Genomic DNA, 25,902 nt, shown 5'->3' with positions numbered 1-25,902 from the left:
CAGGGACTCATAAAATGCAGGTTATTATCCAAGGCTCTGCTAAATAGATAGCGTTTGTCGAACAATTTTTATTTATTCATCTAGTTTTGCTCTAGTGTGCAAGTACTCACTAGAAAGAGAGAAAGAGAGAGAGAGACAAAGTGGAAAAGCACCCCACAACATGGATAGTTACAACATAGTCCCTTCTCCTTCATTCTCCTCTGGGATTTTGGACACACACAAACACACACACACACACACACACACACACACACACACAAACACACATACACACGCGCATCCAGCATGTCTTTCAAGCTTCCAGGCCCGGGATTTTAACTATGCAGCAGGCCATTAGGCATTCAGCCACCTTAGCCACCTACTGGCCAGTCCCATAAGCCCTTATCAAAGGAGATTAACTTTCAGGGAGGAAAAAATGTGTAACAAAAATCCCGACCCTGGCCACTTTCTTCCATGGTCTAAAAATTGGTTCTAATATTTTATGTAATACATTAAGACATATATTTGTCTTTACTCATTTCCCTATTTTACATAAAATGTGATTTTCTAAATAAATTCTGTGTGGACTATTTTTTAACCAATTAATCTTTAAAGGCAATGTGGCAAGTTAGAAATTAATAAGAGGTGATATATGAAAATCTAAATCAAAAAAGCAGGTAAATTAGTAGGTGATTATCCAGTTTACAAAAGTATTCATCATTATAATCCTTCAAATTGTGAGCTCACCTAACACATTAGAAATTATTCAATCAGAAAAATTACATTTGCACACCATTCTCAGAAAACCATGTATTAGCCCCAAACAAGGCACCCTCAAACTCAACTATAGTTAAGTATTTTTTAAATGAACAAATGGAGAAAATATAAAGGAATCCTAACCTTTGCTATTGTCAGTTCTCAAATATAGATGTAAATGAATAATCAGCTTCAGTTGTTAAAGGGAAAGTGAATTTCATTTTGCTCCTAGCAGGAAAGAAAGGAAACTCCTTGTTATTTGACACTTTCCTTGCTGTTAAGAAAGCAGCTGCCTGCTACAAATACCAAATCCTTGTTCTGAACAGCTGATGAATCATTTATCATCACATTGATTTTTCTCATTCTTTTTTTTTTTTTTTGAGCAAGTTTATCTCCATCAAAATTGGTCACAATTTGAAATTCAACTGAAATGGGTTAGCAAATGCAAACTGATATAGATACCAAGATATCAAATTATGTGGGAAAGTGGCCTACAACTCATAAATGTGGAGAGAACTAGGAGAGACTAAGAGGAACAGAGAGAGAGGGATAGCAAGATTTCTGAAAGTGTTTTCTACAAAGGCCCCTCAGAAAAATCTGCCTGCACAAAAGGAATGAAGATGAACTGGCCATGAACCATATTGGAGGGTAGATATCAGGGAGAATAACTGTCAGCATTCTGTGATCTTGGCCAAGTCGCATTAGCTCCAAGGACCTGTTTCCTTATCAGTAAGCCAAAAGGGTTAGACCAGATTATCTTTTAGATCCCTGCTAAGAGTAAGCATCTAAGTCTAGAAAGAAGAGTAAAGTTTGAAGGAGTCTTATGTTGGTGATGTATTTTTGCAGAAGTAAATAGGTTTATATTATCAGTCTAAGGAGCATTTTTCCTAGGTATCATCATTCCAGAATATTTCATCTTCTACTCATGGAATACATCCACACACAAATACCCCCATTTTCAGTGTCCATGGAAATCAGTCAATTTCATACTTGTGCTGTTAAACCATCTCCTGATTGAAACACAGATGCCATGAAGGTGAGCAGGCTTATCATTGTAGCAGGTAATGGCATAAACCCCAGGTGGTCGCACAGGTTTGCTATCACTTCTAGAGTACCACCCCTCCCTCTCCTTGCAGTCCCTAGCCTTGGAAGACTAACACCTTGGTGGGGAAGCCAGGCCCTCCCTCTCTGGAGCTACTTAGTTTCTCAGAGAATGATTTAAAGCCAGGCCTTACAATGAGGGCCCTTTTCCTGATAAACAGAAAAGAACAATTGTTAAGTGACATCATGATGATGACACATAAATAAGTACTATACCTTGTAAGCTCTTCCCGCAGATGTCCAGGGTCCACTGGGAAAAATTTCACCATAAATTTGAAAACAACCTCCTTAGGATCTTAAAACACAATATCTCCATAAGTTTTCTTTAAATGTCCATCACAACAGTTACAGATAATTACACACACACACCTCTTCTCTTTTCTCCCCTCCCCCTATACCACCTCCCACAGAGATTTCTTATCAATTTCAAGTTTTCATATAAAGTGTCACTATTCTGGATTTTTGTCTCTACGTGGATAGCAATTAAGAAAATTCTCTCATCTTTCTTCCCACCCTCTCTCCCTTTGAAATTCTTTTTGTAAAGTTGTGCCACTTGGGTGTCTACTATGTCCTCTCCTGTGAAGTGTCCCATCAGAAAAATACACCAGTTGCTACTTGGGAGTCTGCATTCCTGGCTGACAGAAGAGTTCGGCTTCAGTTCGGGTAGGTGAAGCAATACGGACCAATGCCTCTATTTATCTTAAAATATACGTTAAGAAAACACATCTACTTATCTTCACACCTTCTTGCATTTGATAATAAGAAACTTCTTATATCATAAGTAAATACATACAAAGCTTAGCATGGTGATATGAGCCTGTAATCCCAGTAATTTATGAGGCAGAGGCAGGGGGATTACAAGCTATAAAGCTGGCCTGGGCAACGTAGCAAGACCCTATTAAAATAGAGTGAGGTGTGGTAGCACGTGCCTATGGTCGTAGCTATTTGGTAATTTGGTAAGCTGAGACAGCAGGAGTGTGACACAGCAAGACCCTGTATAAAAAATGAATTTAAAAATAAATAAATAAAATCTAAACACATGGGGCCAGCAGGTGGCATGGTGGTTAAGGTGCTGGATACTGCATGGCCGACTCCACAGTGCAAGTCCCAGAACCAGCAGCTTTAAAAACACACAGAATGTGTGTATGTGTGCCCAAAATCCTGAGAGGAAAATGGAAGAGAAAGGCTTGTGGCATGGCCATCCCCTTGGGGGATTATTTCTCACTCTCCCACTCTCTGTTCCGTGAACTCAAGCACCTTATGGCAAAAGAAAAGCAACAAAAATGAAACAAAAGGAGACCAGCAGATGGCGTAATGGTTATGTTGTTGGACTCCCACATAGTCGACTACAGTTGGAGTTCTGGACACAGTTGATGCCTGGACCTGCTGGCTTAAAACTCACTCTAGGCACGTGTACACGAGTACCCAAACTCCCAAGAGGAGAATGGAGAAGAGGAAATTTTGGCACGGCCATCCCCCGGGGTGCGGGGTGTGACTTCTTGCTTTCAGTCTCTATGTCTCTCAATCTCTCTCTGTCTCTAAAAAAATTAAACTCATGTATGTAGTATTAGCACCATTTATTTGATAAATATTTTGGGGGTGCCTGTTATGCACCAAGTATTGTACTAGACAGGTATTGGGAGTAAATCATAGAAGAGACAGACATATACAATTACAATCCCACAAAGTGCTGGAAGCACTGAACACTGGGGAAGCACAAGAGGGAGAAAAGAATGTGAAAGAGGTTAAGGAAAATTTCCTAGAGGAGATGATGCCTGAATATGGCTGCCAGATTTATCAAGTAAAAATACAGGATTTCCTGTTCACTTGAACTTCAGAGAAACAATTGCATGGGTATATTTATTTTTTAAAGTTTATTTAAAATTATAACTTCATTGGCATCCTGTATTTCATCTGCAGTGGAGGTAGAAATATTGGGTTGTTGGAAAGTCATGATGCATTTTTGCATAGAAAAATAGGTCATGACTTTCCCAAGGACCTAAGACAATGTGGTTAGTGGGAGGGGCAAGGCTAGAAAATTAGAGTCCTATGCTTTACGTATCATGCTGACTTTGGCCCTTCCTGTAAGAAAGGCTCCCAGTAGGGAGCCATGGAAGCATCTTAAATAGGAGAGTGAGGTGATCAGGTTTGTATTTTCAATAGATTCCACTGAGAGTAGTGTAGATGGTCGATTTGGTAGACCAGTTCTGAATCTGTTAGAATAATGTGATAGATGATCATTTTGCAGTGAGAATAGACAAGAGCTGTGAAAACCACCCCAACATGTGAAGAGCATAAAGAAGAACCAATAAAAAAAACACTAAAACAGTGTTTGTCAAAGTGCTGGCAGAAATTCATCTACCTCAGAAACACCTGTTTTATTTGTTAAACATGCAGGTTGTTGGCCCCCAACCCAGGAACGAGGCCCAGGAATCTGCAGTTTAACAAGAAACCCAGGCGATCCTAATGCACACTGAAATTTGAGAACCACCACGCTAAATTGTGAAATATAGGAGGAAATATTCACTCAAATATGAACTGAAGCAAAATGACGGGAAAAAATAACAAAACCAAAGAATGCTCAGGCAGAAGGTGAACAGCATTGCAGACTGACATCAAGGATGCTTGAAGATTTGCAGTGCCAGAGCAAGAGACATATTCCCAGAGCCAATCCTTAGAGTGCTGTAATTACCAGGTTCTTCAGATTTACTCAAAGATCCAGCAGCATGATTTTCTTCATCTTGGGTAGAATTAAAACAATTTTCTAAATTGCCAAATTTACTGGATATATGAAGAATTGAAATGATATATCAAAGCCCTCTTCTCTCTTTAAATTAAGGTGAGGAATTGTGTGGTGTGACTAAAATATTTTTCAAGGTCCTAACTGGGAACTACTTGCCTCAAATGATTTTCTATACTTACTTTTTACTTGCTTGGTTATAGGCTTCAGGAGTTCCAACCAAACCTATAATAACATCAATGATGAAATTGTTAGGACATATGTGTTTTTTTTTCTTTTTCTTTTTGGTAATAAATAAAGGTCAACATGAAATAAACAAATAACAGAACTATTTAGATTTCTTCAGATAGTTGGAAACCGTGTCAAAGAGATGACATACCTTCACCACACTCAATCTGGCCCCTTATGTTTTCCCAATGACAGTGAACATTGTTGATCTATAAATTCTTTGTTGTTGACATTTGAATCACTGCTCCCTTGCCTCAGTAGGATGACAGAGGTGTCACATACAAGGCTCATTAGTTGCTACAAAGACTAATGAAGGCATTTGGCTCCACATTTGAATCCTACAGTCCCCAAATGTCGGCTTAATAGGTATAATGAGCCTTTCTGGGAAGGTGCCAGGTTACAGATATGACAAGGCAGGACAGAGCACAAAAATATCTTGAATGTTAAGACTTGAGGAAAAAGGAAAGGAGATTCCCCTGAATATTCACTGGTAAGGTCAGGAGTCAGTTCTGGGGGTCGAGGTCCAGCATTTAGAAAGTCAAAACAGTTAAAGTGTGGATAGCTGTTGGGCCAGCAGCTATGGTAGTTAGGCGCTGGACTCCCACATGGCCAACCACAGTTCAAGTCCTGGACCTGATGGCTTGCTTTCTCACTTTCTCTTTCTCTATCTCCCTCTGATTAAATTAAAATATTATTAAATACAATTAAATATATATATTTTAAAGTGTAGATAGCTGTTTGCAGAGTAACAAATGGGATCATAGGGTAGAAGAGTTTGTTTTTGATAAACTGAGATGACTTTTAATAAACAAGGGGGGAGGGAGTTAATACATTCAATCATTTTGCAAAAGTGTAAATGGGGCATGGTGGTTAAAGGAGCTGGATTCCGACATGGCCAACCCTGGCTCAATCACCCACGGAAGAATGACCACACTGCGATCCCTTATCTTCCATTCTCCTCTAAAGATTTTGGGCACACACACAGACACACAACAGCATGATATTTCAAACCACTGGGTGCAGGCCTCCTAACGTGATCAACCATGTGGGAGTCCAGAGCCTTAACCACCACTCCTTCTGCTGGCCCTGGCTTTCATTTTTCAATCAGAGATCTGAACCCTACTTACCTAACTGCAAACTGCATTTAGGAGCACTTCTAGACAGAAAGAATCCTATAATGAAGCCAACTTACATTATTTCCAGAATGGCTGCAGAATTCTAAGCCCAAATATTCCTTTTCAGCAAGATTTAGATGGCTGCAACTCAGGTTAAACAGTGCCCTTCCAGAAGATTTTTGCTAAACAAAACAAAAGAGATCAGAGCATGGTTTGCATCCCTAACCTGATATTGTTATTGCAGTGTGGAATAAAGAACTCTCCGTTAAGCACACTTTAGAGGACCCACATCCTCCTAAATGATGTTGAGCTTTACAGATATGTACAGATACACGAATTTATCTGTAGCTTGTTTTAGGAACATTCCTAAAAAACCCTCTGACTAATGTCAAACCGTCTTGGAAAGAAAGAGCATTGTATTCAATTGTGGCTAGAAATGCAAGTTTAACTTTTCAATGGAATTCCTAAATCAACTCATCCCACAGGCAATTCGAATGATTTTCTCCAAATTGAGAGATAGCTTAATCAAGATATAAATCTGACTCTACTACTCCCCTGCTTACATTCCTTCAGTAGCTCCCCTTAGGACAAATCTACTGCTTAGCAAGGGTCACTGGACCTTCTCTTTCTCATGAGGCCCTGACTGCCTTCAAGCCTCATTTCTTTTGCACCCCTTTTTGACACCCTCCCCTCTAATAATCGCAGCCTGCCTATAGTTCCCCACATTTGTCAAGTCATTTCATGCCTTCATGCGTCTGCTTCTGTCATTCCTTCTCCACAGACCTCCCTTCCCACCTTTTCTTCAGTTTGACTGACTCCTGTTCAACTCAGATGTCACCTCCTAGGGGGAGCTTTCTTGATCCCTGTCAGCCACAGGTTGAACAAAGGCCAGGCCTGGTGCTCCCACACACCCTTGCTTACCTCAAATGTGGCACTTCTTACACTGGATGTCTATTTCCCCTTTAGAGTGAATTTCCTCCATAGCAGAGTCCTTGCTTTATTTTTTCTTGTTACTTTCCAAGTCTAACTTAGAGCCTGACACGTCATAGGGGCTCTTGAATATTTGTTGATCCAGCATGAAATGGACCAAATTAATCACTTGAACTCCTTGAGGTTTCATTTTGCAGCTTTGCCCACTGAATCTGCATATAGCATACTCTGTTCCCATCAGACTGCACATATATATATTTTTTCATTATAAAGCCCCCACACACTGTGAGTATCAAATAGTCCCTTTCTTATGGCCCTCTGAGAACAGGAGCTTTGAAGAGCTCTCTGTGAACTACTCTTTGAGCTGGGGCCGATCTTCAGCTGCCACCATTGCTGAACCCGAGGGTTGCTGTTGCAGGGAGGACTGTGATGGGAAAATTGGGCCCTGGCTGATAGGCACAAAGACATGCGCTGAAAACCCCTAGTTAAAGCCGAGTCACGCGGTGCCTATGGTACAGCAAAGGGAGCCTGGGTTGGGAGGGCGGCACAGGGAAATGTAGTTGGAAAATCACCGACCCATAGAATTAACTGCAACCTTGAGAGGTCAGAGAGTCCATCCCTCACCCCACCCCCTCTCCCTCAAGGCAGTACCACACTGAACAGATCCCACATCTGGGATTTAATAGCTTCCAGGAAGGCGGCCTACCTCACCCCCTTCCCCCACCGACCAAAAGTAACCCCCTCTCCCCTTGGACTTCTCTCCACTTGGTTCACTGCCCAGAGCTCCACCAACTCAAGATTCATTTGGGTTAACCAGAGTCCTATTTTTAAATGCAAATAGACCACAAAGGGTGAAATCTATTGCATCTCTAGCACCTGGAGAGAGAGCTGCTGTACTGAAAGAAAGGGGGTTGGACTTGATATGGGAGATTGCATTAAAACTGTGGCCTAGGAGAAGGGGATCAGCCCCTTGGGGTGGTGCCAAGGGCATGGAGGTTGGGGGAAGGGTTTCTGGGGGAAGGGGTGTCTGATAGGGAGGGTGGAAAGGGGGCATTTTTGCCTATGTGGCAACCTTGCCTAGGGCAAGTGCTGACACAGACCATTCCAGACAGATGAAATCGCTCCTATTTTTAAAGTACTCCAGACAAGGAGCTGCCACGGGATTTTTATTATGAGAAAAAAAAATTCTAAAGAGAGAGAGAGATGACAGCAATACTCTTTCCAACACCAAAGAAACATTTCAGTCACGAGGACAAAATTCCAGCATAGACTCCAGTTTCTTTGCAAACAATTTAAGAAGCTCAAGATTTTCCTTTTTCTTCATTTTTCTTCTTATTTTCCAGTGGGGTGCTTATCCTCCCCATGAATGCAACCACATTACATGTGTTTGTATATTTCAGTGTTCCTGCAGTCACAAATAATATATCGCCATTCTTGTAAGGTTTCAAATCAAGACTCTTTTTGCTACCTTCTGGAAGATCCCATACCATGTTTATAAGAATAATCCCCTGATTCTTCCATCCCTGTAAATGTTGCCAACTAGCTCGAAGAGCCTTTGGCACGTATGCATCTAGAAGTTAGGCGTTCACATGGCTCAAGTGCTCCACCCCCATCTCTAAGAAAGGCATTTCCTTCAGTCCTCCATAGTGGAAGCTGGAACTGGCCAGCCTTGTGGAATGTGTTGCACAATAGGTAAGGCCTTGGTACTGTCTCAACGTGCAACCTTTAGTTTTCTCTACCATCATGATCTAATTCCTCAACTTCTATGTTATGCTGAGCTTTCTCATAATATCTCCATATATATGATCTTCCTGTTTTCTTTTTTTAGGACCTGACTGTTAAATTGCCTGTTCTTGTTTAAACTGGCACTTTTTGATACTCTAGTCAAGCTCCTTAGGTGGGTCTCAATTCTTTACCAACAGGCAGTTCTCCCACTCAAGGAGCTGAAACTCCAATTCAGTAACCTCTTTTACCCTTATCTCCCTTAGATTATAATAGAGTAGGGTCTGCATTTAACACACACACACACACATACACACACACACACACACACACACACTATATCTATCTATCTATCTATCTGACCAGTAGATGGTGTAATGGGTTACATCACTGGACTCCCATGTAGTTGACAGCAGTTTAAGTCCTGGACCTGGCAACTTAAAACTCACATATGCGTGCATGTCCAAAATCTCGAGAGGAGAATGGGAGAAAAGGGACTGTGACATGGCCATCCTCCCTGGGTGGGGTGGTTTCTTGCTTTTGGTCTCTCTGTCTCTCTCTCTCTATCCAGTGAGTGCACGAACCCTATAGCACATATATATATGTTTTAGAGCCAGCCCCACGGCCTAATGGCTAAGGGAACCAGATCTCACATGGCTGACCATGGTTTGAATCTTGACCCTGGTGGTTCGAGAAACACACCAAGTACATGTGTGTGCATGTCCAAAATCCTGATAGGATGGAGAAATGGAGACAAAGGGATTGCTGTGTGACTAAGTCCCATTGAAGAGTGTCCCCATGCCCACCTCATTCTGTCTCTCTCTGGCAAGTGCATACACCCTCTAGCATTTTAAACAAATGTTTATAACTTATAATATTTAATTTACTTGATCATAATCACTGGGCATTGATTCCTGGGGGCTCCAGATGCATCTCATGGAAAAATAATATTCAAAGTGACTGGTTTTATTTGGGGGCAGGGGGAAGGCATGTACAAGTGTTTGGCATGATTTTCAATCTGCCGGGTCCAGGGCTTGAACCATCGTTGGTCATGCTGGAGTACAGTGACTTAACCACCATGCCACTTGCTAACCCCTCTCAAAGTGACTTGCTTTAAAAACCAGTCTACTAAAGTTTCTAGAAATGTCATATACCAATTTGTGAAGATAAACCTGGATTGAAACCTTACTGAATTCACTTACTGGATGAATTGGGGCAAATCATTTAGCTTACAAATTGATCTTCCTTTTCCAGGTGCTCGAAGACAGAAATCATGTACCTGAATACCTGGCATTAAGCACAGTCCCTGGCAAAGAGTAGTACTCACTCAATAGATGTTTACTGAGTAAATATATTAATGGACCCAAATATTTAACTTGATTCACATACATTAGTAGGATTGTCCTCACAGGAGGAAGAACATATTAGTTACCATGTGATCTTGGGCAAATTACTGAAACTTTCTGAGTCTCAATTTACTCATCTTTAAAATTGTGGTATTGGGTCAGTAGATGGCATGGTGGTTAAAGTGCTGGATCTCACACAGCTGACTCCATGTTTTGAGCCGTGGTCCTGGCAGCTTGAAAACAAGCCAGGTGAGTGTGCCTGCATGCCCAGAATCCCAAGAGGAAAAGGAAATGTGGCACTGCCATCCCCACAGGCGGTGATTTCTCACCTTTCTTCTCTATCTTTCTCTGCCTCTCTCTGGTGAACAAATGTATCCTATAGCAAAAACCTAAGGGGAAAAAATGTCATTATAGTGTGACGATTCCACAAGGTAATTCCCATCAAATTCTTAATACAGTACTTGACACATTGTATGACTTACATAAAGCACATATATCCATAAATGCATAGAAATGAGTCTGGAAGCATATATACAAAGCTGTTGACAGGATTATTTCTGGAATGAGGATTTTTTTTTTTTTTTAGAGAGAAATTTATGCTTCCTGGAGACAGATAAGGTGAGAAATCCTCCCCTTCCCCCACAGTGGGGATGGTCACACCACAATCCCTTCTCCTCTATTCTCCTCTCAGGATTTTGGGTATGCACACACACATACCTGGTGTGATTTTCTAGTCACTGGGTCTGGGACTTGAACCTCAGTCAACCGTGTGGGAGTCCAGTGCCTTAACCACTATACCACCTGCTGGCTCCAAAGTGAGAATTTAAAAGATAGGGACTTTAGGTTGATACTCTGTACATGTTTAGATTTTTTTAAAGTTTGTTTTATTATTTACTGGGAGACAGAGACAGAAAGAGACAGTCACCCTGGACGGGAGGAGTTCATCCTCCCACAGACCCCACCTGGCTCTCCAGCCAGCCAGGATCAGGGGCATGAACACAACCTAGTAGACTCTGGGTCTTCCCATATGACTCTAGCATCACTTCACAGCCTACACCACCATAACTGGGCCTAGAGGTATTTTTTTGTTTGTTTGTTTGTTTGTTTTTTGCTTTTGCTTTTGTTTTGTTTTGTTTTTGAGCTAGGGCAGTAAAAAATCTCCTAACCAACTTCTACCCAATAATGCACATACAATGCTTACCATTCTCTCTTTAAAACATTCACAGATGCCCATGTCAGAATGAAAGCCCTTAGCTAGTAGGCTGCTCTAATATGATTGTGCACTTTGACATCCACTGATCAAGTCCCATGCTTACTAATAATTATTTCCTTGATCATATTTTGACAGTTCTACTTGTGATTATAATTACGCTATTTAATTAAATTGTATGTATATAAAAGTTATTATGAGCAGTAAACACAAGAGTTGTTTCTATGAAAATTAAGCCAGTTTGTAGAGACAAAAAGGAGTAAGTCCCCCAAATGTGCTATGAAATTAGTTTTAGATATAACAGTTATAAAACTCTGGGGGAGAAAAGATGGACTCTATTAATAGAAGGCTTCTGTATTTAAATTGCTTTGCAAGCATGTACCTTCTTCTTCCATGTTAAACAAACTAATATTGGAAATTATAGATGATGCATTATGAGTGTGATTTACTGAAGAAAAGCAAATGAGAACACAATCAGAAGTCTATACTCAAAACCAAGGCCTCCAAACCTAGCCTCTGTGGTGCAATCAGTAGCATACTGAACTACAGTGTAGGAAGTCACATGGCCAACCGTATGGATCCCTGGCTAGTGGACCTGAAACATACATGCATGCATGCCCAAGATCCTGATGAACTGAGGGAGATGGGGGAAGGGGATTGAGGCATGATGAAACCCCATTGAGGGTGTCTCTCTCTCCCCCTCTCTGTCTTTGCTACATGCACACACAAACATCATCATGAAATAAAAAAATAATAACTTTAAAAAGGCAGCATAAAATATAAATTTATGTTTTATGTTTAAATAAAAAGTTTAAGGTGTTTGTGTGTATATGTATATAATTTATTATGAGTCCCTGCTTTAGCAAATTTTATCAATTAACTGACCAACAACCATCTTCAACAACATTAGAAAAAAGCAATTTTAATATGTCCATGTATTAGGGCCAGCAGGTGGCGTGATGGTTGAGGCACTGGACTCCCACATCACCAACCACAGTTTGAGTCCTGGACCTGGCGGCTTGCTTTCCAACTTCCCTCTCTCTCTCATATTTAAGGTTTCAGGAAAGGATAGACTAGAACAAAATTTAGCATGTTATTAATAGTAGCAGGAAAGGTTATTTTTACTTTTCCTTATACTTGTTATATTTTGCAAAGGAGTACAATAGACATTAATAAATTAAAAGCATAGTGTCATACAAAGGGTCTTATAGATAGATGTCCTTCTCTTCCCAATGCTGATTCTGGCATTTGAAATATTTCTTATGATCCTCTCGGGAAATAGTTTTTTTTTTTTTTTTTTTTTTTTAAAATTTTTACCGGTCAGACAGACAGAGAGAGACATAGAGACAGAAAGCGAGAAATCACCCCCCAGGGGGGATGGTCACGCCGCAATCCCTTCTCCTCCATTCTCCTCTCGGGATCTTGGGCACGCACGCACACGCGCCCGGCATGAGTTTTAAGCCACCGGGTCCGGGACACGAACCGCGGTCGACTACGTGGGAGTCCAGTGACATAGCCATTACGCTAACTGCTGGTTCCCGGGAAATAGTTTTTGAAGTCATAGATGATAATCACTTATTCTCCTGACTACAGTTACACATCATATTTAGCTCAAAATATGACACTTTTAGCTTAGGCTGCCATAAACAAAATACGTGGACTGGGCAGCTCAAACAATAGAAATGAATTATCTCACTGTTCTGGAGACTGGTATCTGAGATGAGGGTGCCAGCATGGTCATACTCTGATAAAAGAGTTCTGCTCCTGGCTTGCAGATGACCTCCTTCTCACTATGTCCACACGTGATAGACAGAGAGAGTGGAGAGAGAGAGAGATTGAGATCTTCCTCCTCTTGTAAAGTCACCAAAGTTATCAGATAAGGATTCCACTCTTTTGATGTCATGTTTTCTTTTTTTTTTTTTATGTTATTTAACTTTCATTACCTCCTAACATCACCAGCTCCAAATGCAGTCACATAACCCAGATTGATCATTCACTTTAGCTACCATATTTCCTCCATATGGCTTTTGGCTCTTTTCAAACACCAAATCCATTCTCAAATAAGGAAGATTTGTGAGGCATTTTGGAAAGAATGCACCCAGTTACAGAAGACCAAAGAAAGTTCCAAGAATGTGCTGAGCACCTGCAATCAATATGAGGAGGCAGCGCATCATGAGAGATAAGCCTGTGGCTCTGGAGCCAGACGCACCTGGGTCTAGTTCTGACTCCTCTACCCGCTGTAGGCATGATTTGGGGTAGACTACTTAATCTCTCTGAGCCTGAGTCTCTTCCATTGCAAAATAGGATTGTCAGAGGCCAGATCAAAAGGCCACATATTAAATGATTCCATTTATATAAAATAGCTTAAAATAGGCAAATCCATAGAGGTAGAAAATAGATTACTGGTTGTCAGGGGCTGGGGCAGGAGTGGAGGACAGCATGGGGAATGAGTACTAATTAGCATGGAGTTTTTTGGGGGTGAGAAAATGTCTGGAATTAGATAGTTGTGCTGGTTGCACAACATAGTGAATATTCTAAAAACCACTGAACTGAAGATGTTAAAAGGATGATTTTTCTGGTATGTAAATACTATCTCAAATTCCAAAAGGATTATAGTGAACATGTAATGAAAATATTCATGTCAAGTACTTTATACAGTGTCTGACCCAGAGAAAAAGCTCAATAATCGTTGACTATTTCTAGGGTAATCACACACATACAATTTATGGGCCATTCCTAGACACTTTTCAGAATGACAAGGGCACTAATAGTTATCATATTGTCACCACAGGCATGAAGCTAGACTTCCTTGGACAAACGTTGGTGTATGGTCATCAAGCTATTAGCATTTGGACCACCCAAGGAGTCTGTCTTGACAAGGACAGTATTTCTCTGAATATTACAGATCTGGGATATTAAGGCTCACACACATGACTATTCATTTCCCCTCATAGAAACTAGTGCCTGCCAATCATTCCTCCAGTGGCAAGTGGAATGACTTACCTTCTGGTCATTTGGACCATCTGACTCCACATTTTCATAGGTCAGGCTTAACCATAACAAATGCACAAAAAGAGAGGGACAAAGAACTGCTTCATCAATATTAACTTCCTCCTTCATAAACACTCCTTACCTCTCCTTTAAGCATATCTCTTTTTTTCTCCATTTTTTATTCCCTTTTTATAGTTCTTTTAACTTTCCTGTTGTAATTTTCACACGCCCAAACTATGGGCTTTATTTTGTGTGCTTGCCTTTGTCCTATGTATGATTTTGAGGCCTTTTCATCTGCTCTTCAATTCAACACACAATATTGTGTACCTGCTTTCTGCCAGATGCTTTCCTCGGCTCCAAGAAGGCTGAGGTGTGTGAGACACAGGAATTATCAACAGGAACACACAGGTTGACAGACAGGCAAGATAGGCACATCAATGGTTAATTACAGTGGTTTGGTCTAAGTGCTCTTATGAAGGTATATATGCAAGGGGCTGCATGAGGTCACATCGAAAGGGCACCTAACTCAAAAAGATGGGTAAGGAGGTGTCACAGAGGATTCCTAATGGAGGGGACACCTAATCTGAAGCATGAATCAAAAGTGGAAGTTAGCTGGGACCAGCAGTTGGTGTAATGGCTATGTCGCTGGACTCCCATGTAATTGACCACGGTTCGCATCCCGGGCCCAGTGGCTTAAACTCACACTGGGCACGTGTATGTTGTGTAACCAAGATTCCGAGAGGAGAATGGAGGAGAAGGGATTGCAGCATGGCTGTTCTCCCCACCCCCCACCCCGGGGGTGATTTCTCGCTTTCTGTCTCTCTGTCTCTCTCTGTCTTTCTGGCGAGCGCACACTCTCTATAGCAAAAACTTTTCAAAAAAGAAAAAAAAATAGGAGTTAACCAGGTGAAAAGATGGATAAGAGAGGGGCATCAGAGGCAGAAAAGATTAGGAAACATGTGAACAATGAAACTACTGACGATTTGCTGTTACTAAGGGAGAAAGTGTGATACAGTGGCTGGAAAAGAGGACAGGAGACATAGCAGGGAGGGCCTTCTGTGGCATGGAAGCCATATTCCTGAATGTGCACGGTAGGATGGTCTGTAGAGTAGTTGGATTTTTTTAAAGATTTATTTATTTCACTTTACTTATTATCATTTTAATTTGCCATGAAGCATATGCACTTACCAGAGAGACACACAGAGAGAGGGAAAGCGAAAGAGCAAGCCACCACGTTCAGGACTGGAACCATGGTTGGCCATGTGGGAATCTAAGTATCTTAACCACCATACCACCTGCAGGCCCCAAGCATGTGGTCTCAGCCTGGCATGATTTTAAAAAGGGAATTTATATCATGTTTTAGAAATACCAGTCTGGGGCCAGCAGGTGACATGGTGATTGAAGTGCTGGACTCACACATGGCTGACTGTGGTTCAAGTCCTGGACCTGGCAGCTTGTTCTCTCTCCTTCTCTCTCTCTCTGATAGGTTTGTGTTCCCTGTAGAAAATTGGGAAATAAGAAATGCCAGTCTGGAAGTCACAGCTTCCTCAAATAATGTGAATTACCTGAGGATCTTATTAAAATGCAGTTTAGGATTCCGTAGGTATAGGGTGGGACCATAGAATCTCTGTTTCTAATAAACTCTCAAGTGAGACTGACGCTGATGGTCTATGAATTACACTTTGAGGAACAAGGGTGTAAGGAATAAATGGAGGAGGGGGCGTAACAGGTGACAGACAAACCAAGTGACAGCCAGGCTATTGTACTGTCAGGTGAGAGAAGCTGGTAACCTAGACTAAAGCAGTGGCAGTGAGAATAGAAAGAGGCAAGATGTGATACATGTCTGCATCGTAGGTGCAGTTGTGCAATTGGATTCAGGCAGGTAAGTGATCGAAAGAGTCCTGGACATCCCTGGTATTCTTTTTGCTGTCCTTAGAGGCTTACTCCCCTTTTGTGCTCTGCCTTGGTAAAGTTTTGTATATACCATAGCTGAGCTTAGGTTACATTTTATAGTCTTTAATCGCCTTTATGCACCTCTTTGCCCATTCCTGTCATTTGTTTCTTTACCAGTTGTAACAAGGGGTACGCAAGCAACTTGTTTCACTTTCTCCCTACCCATCCCCTTCTTACTGAATTCTTCCCACACCAACCAATCTGAAAATGGGGATGCTGGGAACATTCCTCAGCGATGTGTGCACATATTTGAGCACCCCCTTTGACATCCCCTACTCTTTGTGCAGGTTTGAAAAGGTTTTTGCTGGCATAAACTTAAAATATCCTTTTGACACCCCATCTCTGAGGTGTTCATTATCTGCTGTTAAAGTCATCCACCTGGCACTTCCTTTCTAGTCTTTGATGGTAAACCTCAGGCTTTCCTCGCATATTATCACTTTCACAACTCATCCCAATCACCCATGCTAGTACTGGCCCAGAATCACTTCCATCCACAGTAGTGAGAACACATTGCCACTCAGAGTCCTCGAAGTAGTTCCTTCTGGCTACTCTGCTGGCTAATTTCTGTCTCTCCTTTTACTTTTCAGATCATTAACTTTGAATAGCATTTTTTTTTTTTGGAGAGGTTTTTCCTATAGGGCGCGTGTGCTCGCCAGATAGACAGACAGAGACATAGAGACAGAAAGCGAGAAATCACCCCCCGGGGGGGATGGCCACGCTGCAATCCCTTCTCCTCCATTCTCCTCTCGGGATTCTGGGCACGTACGCACACACACCCGGTGTGAGTTTAAGCCACTGGGTCCGGGACGCGAACAAAGGTCGACTACGTGGGAGTCCAGCGACATAGCCATTATGCTAACTGCTGGTCCCCCAACTTTGAATAGCATTTTGAAACTCAGAAGCAAGCAGAACACCTTGGTGAGAAGATTGGACTTGTGCTAAGTAGAACAGGAAGTCTGAGGTATTTCTGCATTTTGGAACCATTTGGTGCAGTTCCAGGCTAGGTATGTTTTTGATGGTGCTCATTTAATTTCAGTCATGTAGTAAAATCTTGTTTTGCATCTTGCTATATACTCCTTCACTTCAATGTAGACCTCTGTTGATAAATAGCAACAGGCATGCACCTCACTCACAGAGAGCTTATACCCCTATGAAGGCAAGCCTTTCTCCTTTTCTTCCATCCATAGGCTATTAAATCCAGGTATCTCAGAACCTCTTGGAGATTTAACACCATCCATAGGCTATTAAATCCAGGTATCTCACAACCCCTTGGAGATTAAACCTTGGGACTACTCCTTTTTAAGACTGCTGATTTTTAAAATTTTTATTAAAAATACAAATAGGGTCTAGTCAGTGGCACAGCGATAAAATGGCATTCTCTGTGAGGCTGAACCACATGGGTGGGTTCCCAGTTCATATCCAGAGACCTCCTGGATGTGAATTCCCATGTTCCAGGCTGACTGGAGCTGAAGGTGGAATTGTGGTGTTCAAACCCAGTTGGGGTGCCATATCTCTGTCTCTCTCACTCATAGAACAAATAAATAACTTAAAAATGCAAATATTCTAAAATGGCAAAAAAAAGCATATATCTGAAATGTGTATCAATACAGCCAGATGTAACCAGTTTTCTAAGAAATAAGCTGAACATAATTTGAAACTTTTTACTTAGGAAACTACCCAGGGAACTAGGAAAGGGAGTTCCTTCAGGGCAGGGCAAAAGAAATTTATTAACCAAGATGTATTCTTTCTGAGGGAGTTGACTCCTGGTAAAAAGAGGAGTGCTGAGAGGCATGAGGGGCTAATTACCAGGTAGCAGCAGTTCATTCCAAAATGGATCTCTCTCTGCAGGCAGTCTAGTCTTTTAGCATCTGGTGGAGAGCAAGGTGCAGTTAGACACATCAAAGAACAAAGAATAAGTAGGAAGTCAACCAAGGCCCTTTTCCCAGAGCCCATAGGACTCAACAACAAACCTAGAGGAAAGCACAGTTTAACTGGGTACTTAAGATTTCCTAGTGGGGGTAAGCAGAGAGAACAACCCTTCTAGTTGATTGTGCATGTGTGAAATTCACATCAAATTACAACTGGCTTTTATTTTACTTCTGAAAACAGAAAGCATTTCAAAGTGCTGCGTGTGTGAAAGAAGACAGAAGGCTTAAAGTTGTTTAGGATTAATTGCTCAGAAAGGTTTCTTGCCCATGTGACTGTCCTGGAGGTCCTGGAGAATCAAACTGAGCAACTGCTGACCCCCACCCACTTCACCCACAACTATATTGATACCGACTGAGTTAAATCAGGAAGAGAACTCTGGAATCAGATAGCTAGTCTAGTACCTGGTAGATGACACAATGACCTGGACAAGTTGTATCTGATTCACACCCTGCTGGAGTAGCTAGATGGGGCCTAAGAAAGATCCTAACTGCTCAGAGTTACCCTCCATATTAAGGGCGGAAAAAACCCACAAGATTACTACCCTTATGGCCATCTTGCCCCCACTCCTGGGACATTGAAATTATCATGACTGTATTCAAAAGACTGTTGGAAAGTGGCAGTGTAATAATAGTATTCTCAAGACAGTGCTCTCAAGTCTTGTCGAAATTACTAGCTACTCTGGGTAATTAAAACAATTATAATTGTTTGTTTCCACGTAATGCTTTAGCACTAAAATCCATGTGTGTATTATGCACAACCAGGTTCTAAATGGTACTTGGAATTTTCTTCTGCACTTGAAATTGATTTCAAGTGTATCTAGTGATATGAGATACCCAGGACAGAACAGAAACCATTAGATGCCATGTACTTCAAGTCCATTGTTTTACAAGTGAGAAGATATACAAGCCTATCATTCTGTCAGAGCAGGTAAGACACTTGCCTAAGGTCTTATAGCAGGTTAATGTCAATAGCAGACCTAGAAATTGAATCCAGGTCTTCTGGCCTCCAATAACAATCTCACTTCATTGCACCACTGTTCTTACATGTAAAGAGGAAACTATTAAAACATCTAGGTGTATGAAAAATAAGAAATCGAAAAAACACTTCAAACTTGTTCTCTGAAAAATAATAATAATAGAGGGGATGGCAGGTGGCATTGGGGTTAAGGGCTCTCGATTCCCACGTAGCTGAGGGCACTTTGGATCCTGGACCTGGCATCTTGCTTTCTTCCTTCCCCTTTCTCTCTTCCTCTGTATCTCTGATCAAATTAAAAAATAATAATAGCAAATGGAATTAAATAAATAAATAATTCTTTTAAAAAATAATAGTAATAGGGAACAAGTGTGTGTTTGTGTGTGTGTGTGTGTGTGTGTGTGTGTGTGTGTGAGAGAGAGAGAGAGAGAGAATCACCCTTGACAGAATCCTATCACACCACAATTCTCTTTCCCCAGCACTCCAGCTCCTCAGGATCTTGGGTGCCAGCATGAGCACCCAGAGTTCACATTTGTTCCTCTGAAGCCCTTTTTCTTTTCATCTCTCTCTTTATTTCCTGATTCTATTGTATTTTTCTTACATTTGGACTGCATTGTTGACTCACTTTTTCCCCCCACACTTGTTCCCCATTCTTGTCTCCTTTTTCCTGGAACTAGCTTTGCTCATGTAAAAAGAGCACTCTCCATGCTGCCCAGCAGGGCTTCGAGCAGGTTGGAGGCCACTCTGTTCTGACAGGCTGTGAATTTCACAGCAACTCTATAAAGAAGTCATTAAGGAATAATGCTTTTTTAAAATGTCTACTTAATAAGAGGCCACGGAAGCCAGCACATTAGGGTGACTGGAAAATCTGTGTTGACTGAACCGAAAATCTTTTTAAATATATTCAGGAAACAATTGCAAAGTAAGTGGAAAGGGAAGTAACATGTGGTGTTCAGGGATCTATGAGAAAGTAATGTTTCAATGTATAAAATGTATGCCTTGCTGTTAAAATCTGAGTGATGGAGTTACACTTGAATTTTAGTTTCTTCTTTTTGCTTACAAGAAATTTTTATCCTATTTATAATGAACTTAGGTTCTATAGTTTTCTTGAAGATGGCCATAAACACACACACACACACACACACACACACACACACACACACACACATCTAAGGGCTTCTAAATGATTAGCAAAATGAAAGGTTATTTGAGCTATTGTACGAGCTGTCATGAAGTTTCTCGTCCCCTACCTTTTCAACACCCTTATGTCAGCCAGGTGTGCATACTTGTTAGTACCTGTGGACCACACTTAGGGACCAGGTCTGCTTGGGAACAGGAAGTCTATAAGGGGCCCCTGACTCCGTCTCCACTTGGCTTCTTGCCACATTCTACCCTTGGGGCAGTTATTTTGGACCTGTTGGTTCACTTCTCTTTCTCTAGCCAGTCATATGCTTGTTCCTGACTCTTATTCACCAAGTCACTTCACTTGACTTCCTAAAGTTTGGTACTACACTTGGCTCAGATTATGTTAGACTCCACTTAACTTTGATCTCCTCTTCATTGATGCCACATTTGTTATGCACACAGTTGGAGCTTCACAAATACTTGCTAAACCTGTAGTTTAGCAGCATAACTTCTCTCCTGGGCCTGCTTGCAGCTTTCTACCCCTTTCTTTGTAGCCTGCCCTGGCAAGTGGCCATTCAAATTCTGAGGGCTAACTCACCCATGTGAGCCTTCGAGTGACTAGGACTCCACAATCTGAAGCCTATCAGTTACATAGTCTTCTCAGTCTTGCTTGATCTGGCACTGGCTTCAGATATGGAGACTTCTGCCATGCTTCCTCCTCAAGGCTATTTGAATATGGTGGCTTTATTGTTAAGCTATACAACAGAACTTGGAAGAGTTGTCTGGGATTCTCTAATTATTTCTAGGAACAAGCATGACCAAGTCCGGAACATTTCTAATTCATATACTTCTTCGAAATACTTCTTTAAAAGACTCTAACACACAAGAAAGAAAGAGGAAGCATGGTTTAATTTGCATAATGTAGAATTTTGGGGAATCTGAGAAAGGGAGAAAAGGGTGGTGGCAGGATTTAAAACTGATTAGAAATCTTTAGTGGGAAACTGAGTCCCAAGAGATACTAACCTTGGTGTCTTAAAAATAGTTATACACTGAAATATTAGAGGATATAGAAGCATGAAAAATGGTTATGCATACTGCAGACAGTGTGGGAAGATGGTAAGAGATAGGGAGAGTGAAAGGAAAGAAATCAAAGAGAAAAATAGAGAAGGAAGACATTTAGGGGACACAGAAATGGAGGAGTGTCTGTTGATGATAATATGTATGATATCTTCCACTGGACTGGTGTGAAATGTATTCATATTGGGTAATTCATTTTACAAGCTGTAGTGATGTACAATGATCAAATGTATAAAATGAATTAGAATAATAATAAAAATAAATTAGAATAGTTACACACTCCCAATGCCAACTCTTTCAGTACAGTACAAGTGTGGTCAAATTTCTTTATTATTATTATTATTTTTGCTATGGAATGTGTGCATATAAGCAGGCAAAAAAAGGAAAAGAAAGAGAGAAATCTGTCCCCATTGGGGCCTGGTCATGTTGTAATCCCTTTTCCCTCCCTTTCTCCATTCTGTCAGGATCTTGGGCAAGCACACACCAACCAGTGTCATTTTCAAGCTGCCATGTCTGGTATTCTAACCGCAGTAGGACATGTGGAATCCGGCTCTCTCTACACAGTGCTTACCACCCCCTCTCTCATTTTAATTGCTTAGGTGGAATTATTTGTACAGAAGGATCTGGTTAAGCTGACTCATTGCTATTTATAAAGAAAACCAAAGATATTCCTCTCTTTTGAATGTCGAATTTGACATTTGCCTTTCCCAATTTAGGAAGCTCTAATCTGCATTCCTCCAAATGCAGAAACAAATGAACATGTTAGAGTAGCATCCACAGAGATTTGAGGAGCTTTTGTAGACTATAAGGAGTAGAGGTGATTTCTCCTTTGTTATACTTTGGGGAAGACTGAAGCAGGGCATTTTGTATTTCCAGCAACCCCATTACAAATAGTCAGTGAAGGCTTAGTGTTTATATGCCTTGTTGTGTAGGACTGGTTCTGGGAAAAATTGCTACTGTAACACTAGAAATGTTTGTGCCACATCCCTCCTGATTTAAGACTTGACTTTCTTGAATACTTTGCCATCTCACTGATGTTTTATCAGCTAACTCAATGAAGTAGGGATGAGTAGTTGAGAGCAGAGTTGGCAGCTGATCACAAGAACAGAATCCATACTTTCATTGATTCAACAGATATTTATTGGCTATCTACTATGTTTCAGGTAAAGCACTAACTACTCAACAGACATTTCTTGCGTTCAGAGAATGATCAGAATTGCCTGCATCCTTTTGAACTCAAAACCCCACCCAGTGAGCTTCAAAGAACAAACTTTCCTTTTGGCATCATATGATCCTCAGATGCCACACATCTTTCTAACCTTGTCCATTTCTCTGAACTTTTCCTGTTTTCCATCTGTCCCATGAAAGCTCCCTAACAGCTCTTGAAGGTCTTGCTTTTCCCAAATATGTTTTTTCTGGCAACCATTGGTCCTGTTTTCTGCATCACCATTCCCAACACACACACACAATCTGTTCAAGATGTAAACCATCCTGATAACTCCAACATGGTGGCTCTTGAAGGACGAGTGTTAAAGAATGGATAATGTGGTCAAGTGCATGGGCAGTTAGCCTAGACTGCCCCAGTCAAATCTTGGTCCAACACTTAATACTCTGACTTTGGGAAAGTCGCTTCACCTCTCTTTCTAGTTTGCTCATTTGTTAAATGAGAGTATTGATAGCACCTACTTAATTGAGGATTTGATTGAACTAATACCTGTAAAATATTTAGCCCCGTGTCTGCCACATAATGACCATTTTTTGGACATATATTAGCTGTTACCATTACTATTTAGGGTGGATTTGGAATTGTGGATTAGTTATTAGCTGTTACCATTACTATTTAGGGTGGAATGGGAATTGTGGATTTGAATGCAATGGGGTTGATATTTTGAGGTAGATGCATGGAACGTCTACATATCACAGAACATGGCTGTGAGCAGTTTGGGAAGTCTGGCCCTGCTATTTTGAGAGGAATCACCTATTCTATTGCTTATGCAAAAAGTGGACCTTATATAGCAACCATTATTTATTTATGATTTTGTTTTATTTATATATTGTAGAAAGAGATACCTTCAACTGGGTCTTGCCACACTGTGATTCTTCTCCCAGTCTCTTAACTAGCCAGGATCTGGGTGCACCCAGCATGTTCAAGTGAATCAGAGATCCAAACCGGGCCCCTCACATGGCCCCAGAATCATGCAGCAGCACCCTACCACCTGACCTGACACAGGTGGGCCCTAGTATTTATTATTTTTAATGAAAAAAATTATATTTATTTACAACATACAACAGGATGATTTAAAATGTGTATACATTGTGCAATGACTAAAGCAAGCTAACTATGCATTGATGTATAGCAATTTAATATATAAAATAATAATAAATAAATAAATATGTGCATTATCTCACATACTTATATGTAGCTATTTTTTTTTAATGGAGAGCTCATTTTACTGGTTTGTTTTTGGTCTTCTTACAACAGAAATAAATATTTATTTAAAAATCAAAGAGAAGAACAGAAAAGTAATTAAGAAATAAAGTGCTTGTAATCCCACCCTTCAAGAGACAGTCAGCCTAAGGATCTTAGAATAAAGCTTTCCAAGTAATTCCCAACACTTGTGATATTGTAATACTCTTCGGCAACTTAATTTTTTAAAGCACTCAGTACTATATTATGAATATCATTCCTAGTACTGTGTAGGAAACCATCTCTTTGGTTATGGAAGTTGTTTTCTCCTTTTAGCGATTGCAAACAATAAGATAAACATCTGAGCACACAAAGATGTACATATATCTCTACACATAACCTGATCAATCACCTAAGGATACATGTTTCCATACATCATATTTCCACACCTTATTTAGAGTGCGTGGTTGGTTGGTTGGTTGGTTGTCATATTTATGTTTGAGATTTTTAATTAAATACTAAAATCTTTAATAATTATTTTATGTAAATTGTGTGTATGTGTGCTTTAACACTGTTTATTAGAGAGAGCCCATCCTCTACGCAATGGGGAACTAATGTCAAAGGAAATTAGGGACTGTACATAACAGAAAACCCTTACATTTTTCTTACTGCCATTATATAATCAATACATAATATTTAAGCAAAATACAATCTTTATTAAGCAAACATTTTTGCATACACTGCCTTCTCTTTGTCTTTCTGTGCCTTTATCTTTTGTTTGACTTTCAGCAGTTCAACCCGAATAGCTTTATCTTCTGGTGCTACCTCCTGAGCTTTCTTCAGATCAGCCAATGCGTGATCGTACTTTTTAATCCCTGCCATCCTTGTGCTCTGCGGTACAGGGCTTTGGTATTTGACGGGTCCATTTCAAGATCCTCCTAGCAGCTGTTGACTGCTGCCTGCCAGTTTGCCAATCTTCAGCTTGCACGCACCAATGTTCAGAACACAGCTTAAGGTCACAGGCTGCAGCCAGGGTTCATCCACATTCCTGATGGGGCCTTTAGGCCCTCCACATGTCTTAAGACTTGAGCATATTTTTTAATGGCCATCTCCCAGTTCTGGGATTTGAGAAATGTATTTCCAATATTTTTGAGTCTTTCACAATTAATAAAACTTTATATCTTTCACATCTATGTCCACATACTCCAGGAAGTCGGGGTGACTGTCACCAGAGCCATCCTTCCGGACTATCCCCTCATCCCTCTCCTTCAGTTCTCCATATTCTGCAATAATGTACAATTTGGCAGGTTTCTCATCTTTCACTTCTATGGTTTCCAGGATCCTCGCCACCCCCATCCCTTTAACCACTTGGCTGAACACCATGTGTTTCCTGTTCAGGTGAGGGGTCGACACCATCGTGATGAAAAATTGGGAGCTGTTCTTGTGGCGACCTGCATTTGCCATGCTCAGCAAGCCCTCCTGGTTGTGCTTATAATGAAAATTTTCATCTTCAAATTTTTCACCATAAATGCTTTCTGCACCTGTCCCATTCAGGTCTCCACCTTGAATCATAAATTTCTTGATAATTTGATGGAAAGGGCATCTTTTGAAATGGACAGATTTCCCAGTCATGGATCCCAGGCCTTTTTCTCCTGTACACAATGTGTGAAAATTTTCTGCAGTTTTGGTACAATATCTGCAAATAATTTTAAGACAATTCGATCGACTTTCTCCCTGCCGATGTCCATGTCCATGTCCAGGAAGACTCAGGGGTTTCTGGGGCTGGAGGGCTTCGCCTGAGGGAACAGATGCAACATCTCCACTTGCAGATGTGCCTGGAAGCCCTACTTGGACACCACGTGGTCGTAGGCAGCTGCAGATCCACCCCCACAACATCACCCTCCTTGACCTGCCATCTGGGCCACTTCTGCCACTGGTGGACACCGTCTCCTGACTTCAGGAGCCGAACTCGTTTTGTATAAATTATTCATTAAATATTGAAATACGAATACAAACTGTGTGAAGGGTTCATGGCAGTGTTCGCCCTTGCTGGGTAAAGCAGTGAAAAGATTTTATGAGCCCGAAAGGGGTATCATAATTCTAGAGGCAAGGTCCAGATGTGACACAGCAGTAGAGCTCTGTAAGGTCCAGATGTGACACAGCAGTAGAGCTCTGTTTGCATCTGGAGACCTTCCTGGGTATGCCGACACACCTATGCACGTGATCTGGGCTGGCTGGGTGTGGGTCATGGCATCAGAATCCTGTCAGGGTGATGTATCTTTCTCTCATGCTATTAATAAATGCACTTTAAAAGAAAAACT

The 25,902-nt window shown here is 41.0% G+C and overlaps 1 protein-coding gene and 1 pseudogene across 1 annotated transcript in view; both read right to left on the bottom strand.

Moving 5' to 3' along the window:
- FRMD7 (FERM domain containing 7) overlaps window positions 1–22,664 on the bottom strand; it is a 52,305-nt gene extending 29,641 nt beyond the window's left edge. The window contains exons 1-6 of the mRNA XM_006162612.2: window positions 22,494–22,664; window positions 19,598–19,749; window positions 14,131–14,176; window positions 5,997–6,101; window positions 4,759–4,801; window positions 2,053–2,131 (exon numbers count right to left, since the gene is read on the bottom strand). Coding sequence (XP_006162674.1) covers window positions 2,053–2,131; window positions 4,759–4,801; window positions 5,997–6,101; window positions 14,131–14,176; window positions 19,598–19,749; window positions 22,494–22,664 — 596 coding nt within the window. The remainder of the gene's footprint in view (window positions 1–2,052; window positions 2,132–4,758; window positions 4,802–5,996; window positions 6,102–14,130; window positions 14,177–19,597; window positions 19,750–22,493) is intronic.
- Window positions 22,665–24,298: 1,634 nt separating this feature from the next.
- LOC102483604 (peptidyl-prolyl cis-trans isomerase D pseudogene) lies at window positions 24,299–25,398 on the bottom strand (annotated as a pseudogene).
- Between the last annotated feature and the right edge of the window lie 504 nt (window positions 25,399–25,902).

This window comes from Tupaia chinensis, unplaced genomic scaffold, assembly GCF_000334495.1.
Source record: "Tupaia chinensis unplaced genomic scaffold, TupChi_1.0 Scaffold140308_1, whole genome shotgun sequence".
NCBI classification, from domain to species: domain Eukaryota; kingdom Metazoa; phylum Chordata; class Mammalia; order Scandentia; family Tupaiidae; genus Tupaia; species Tupaia belangeri.
This window is presented reverse-complemented; position numbering and strand designations above follow the sequence as displayed.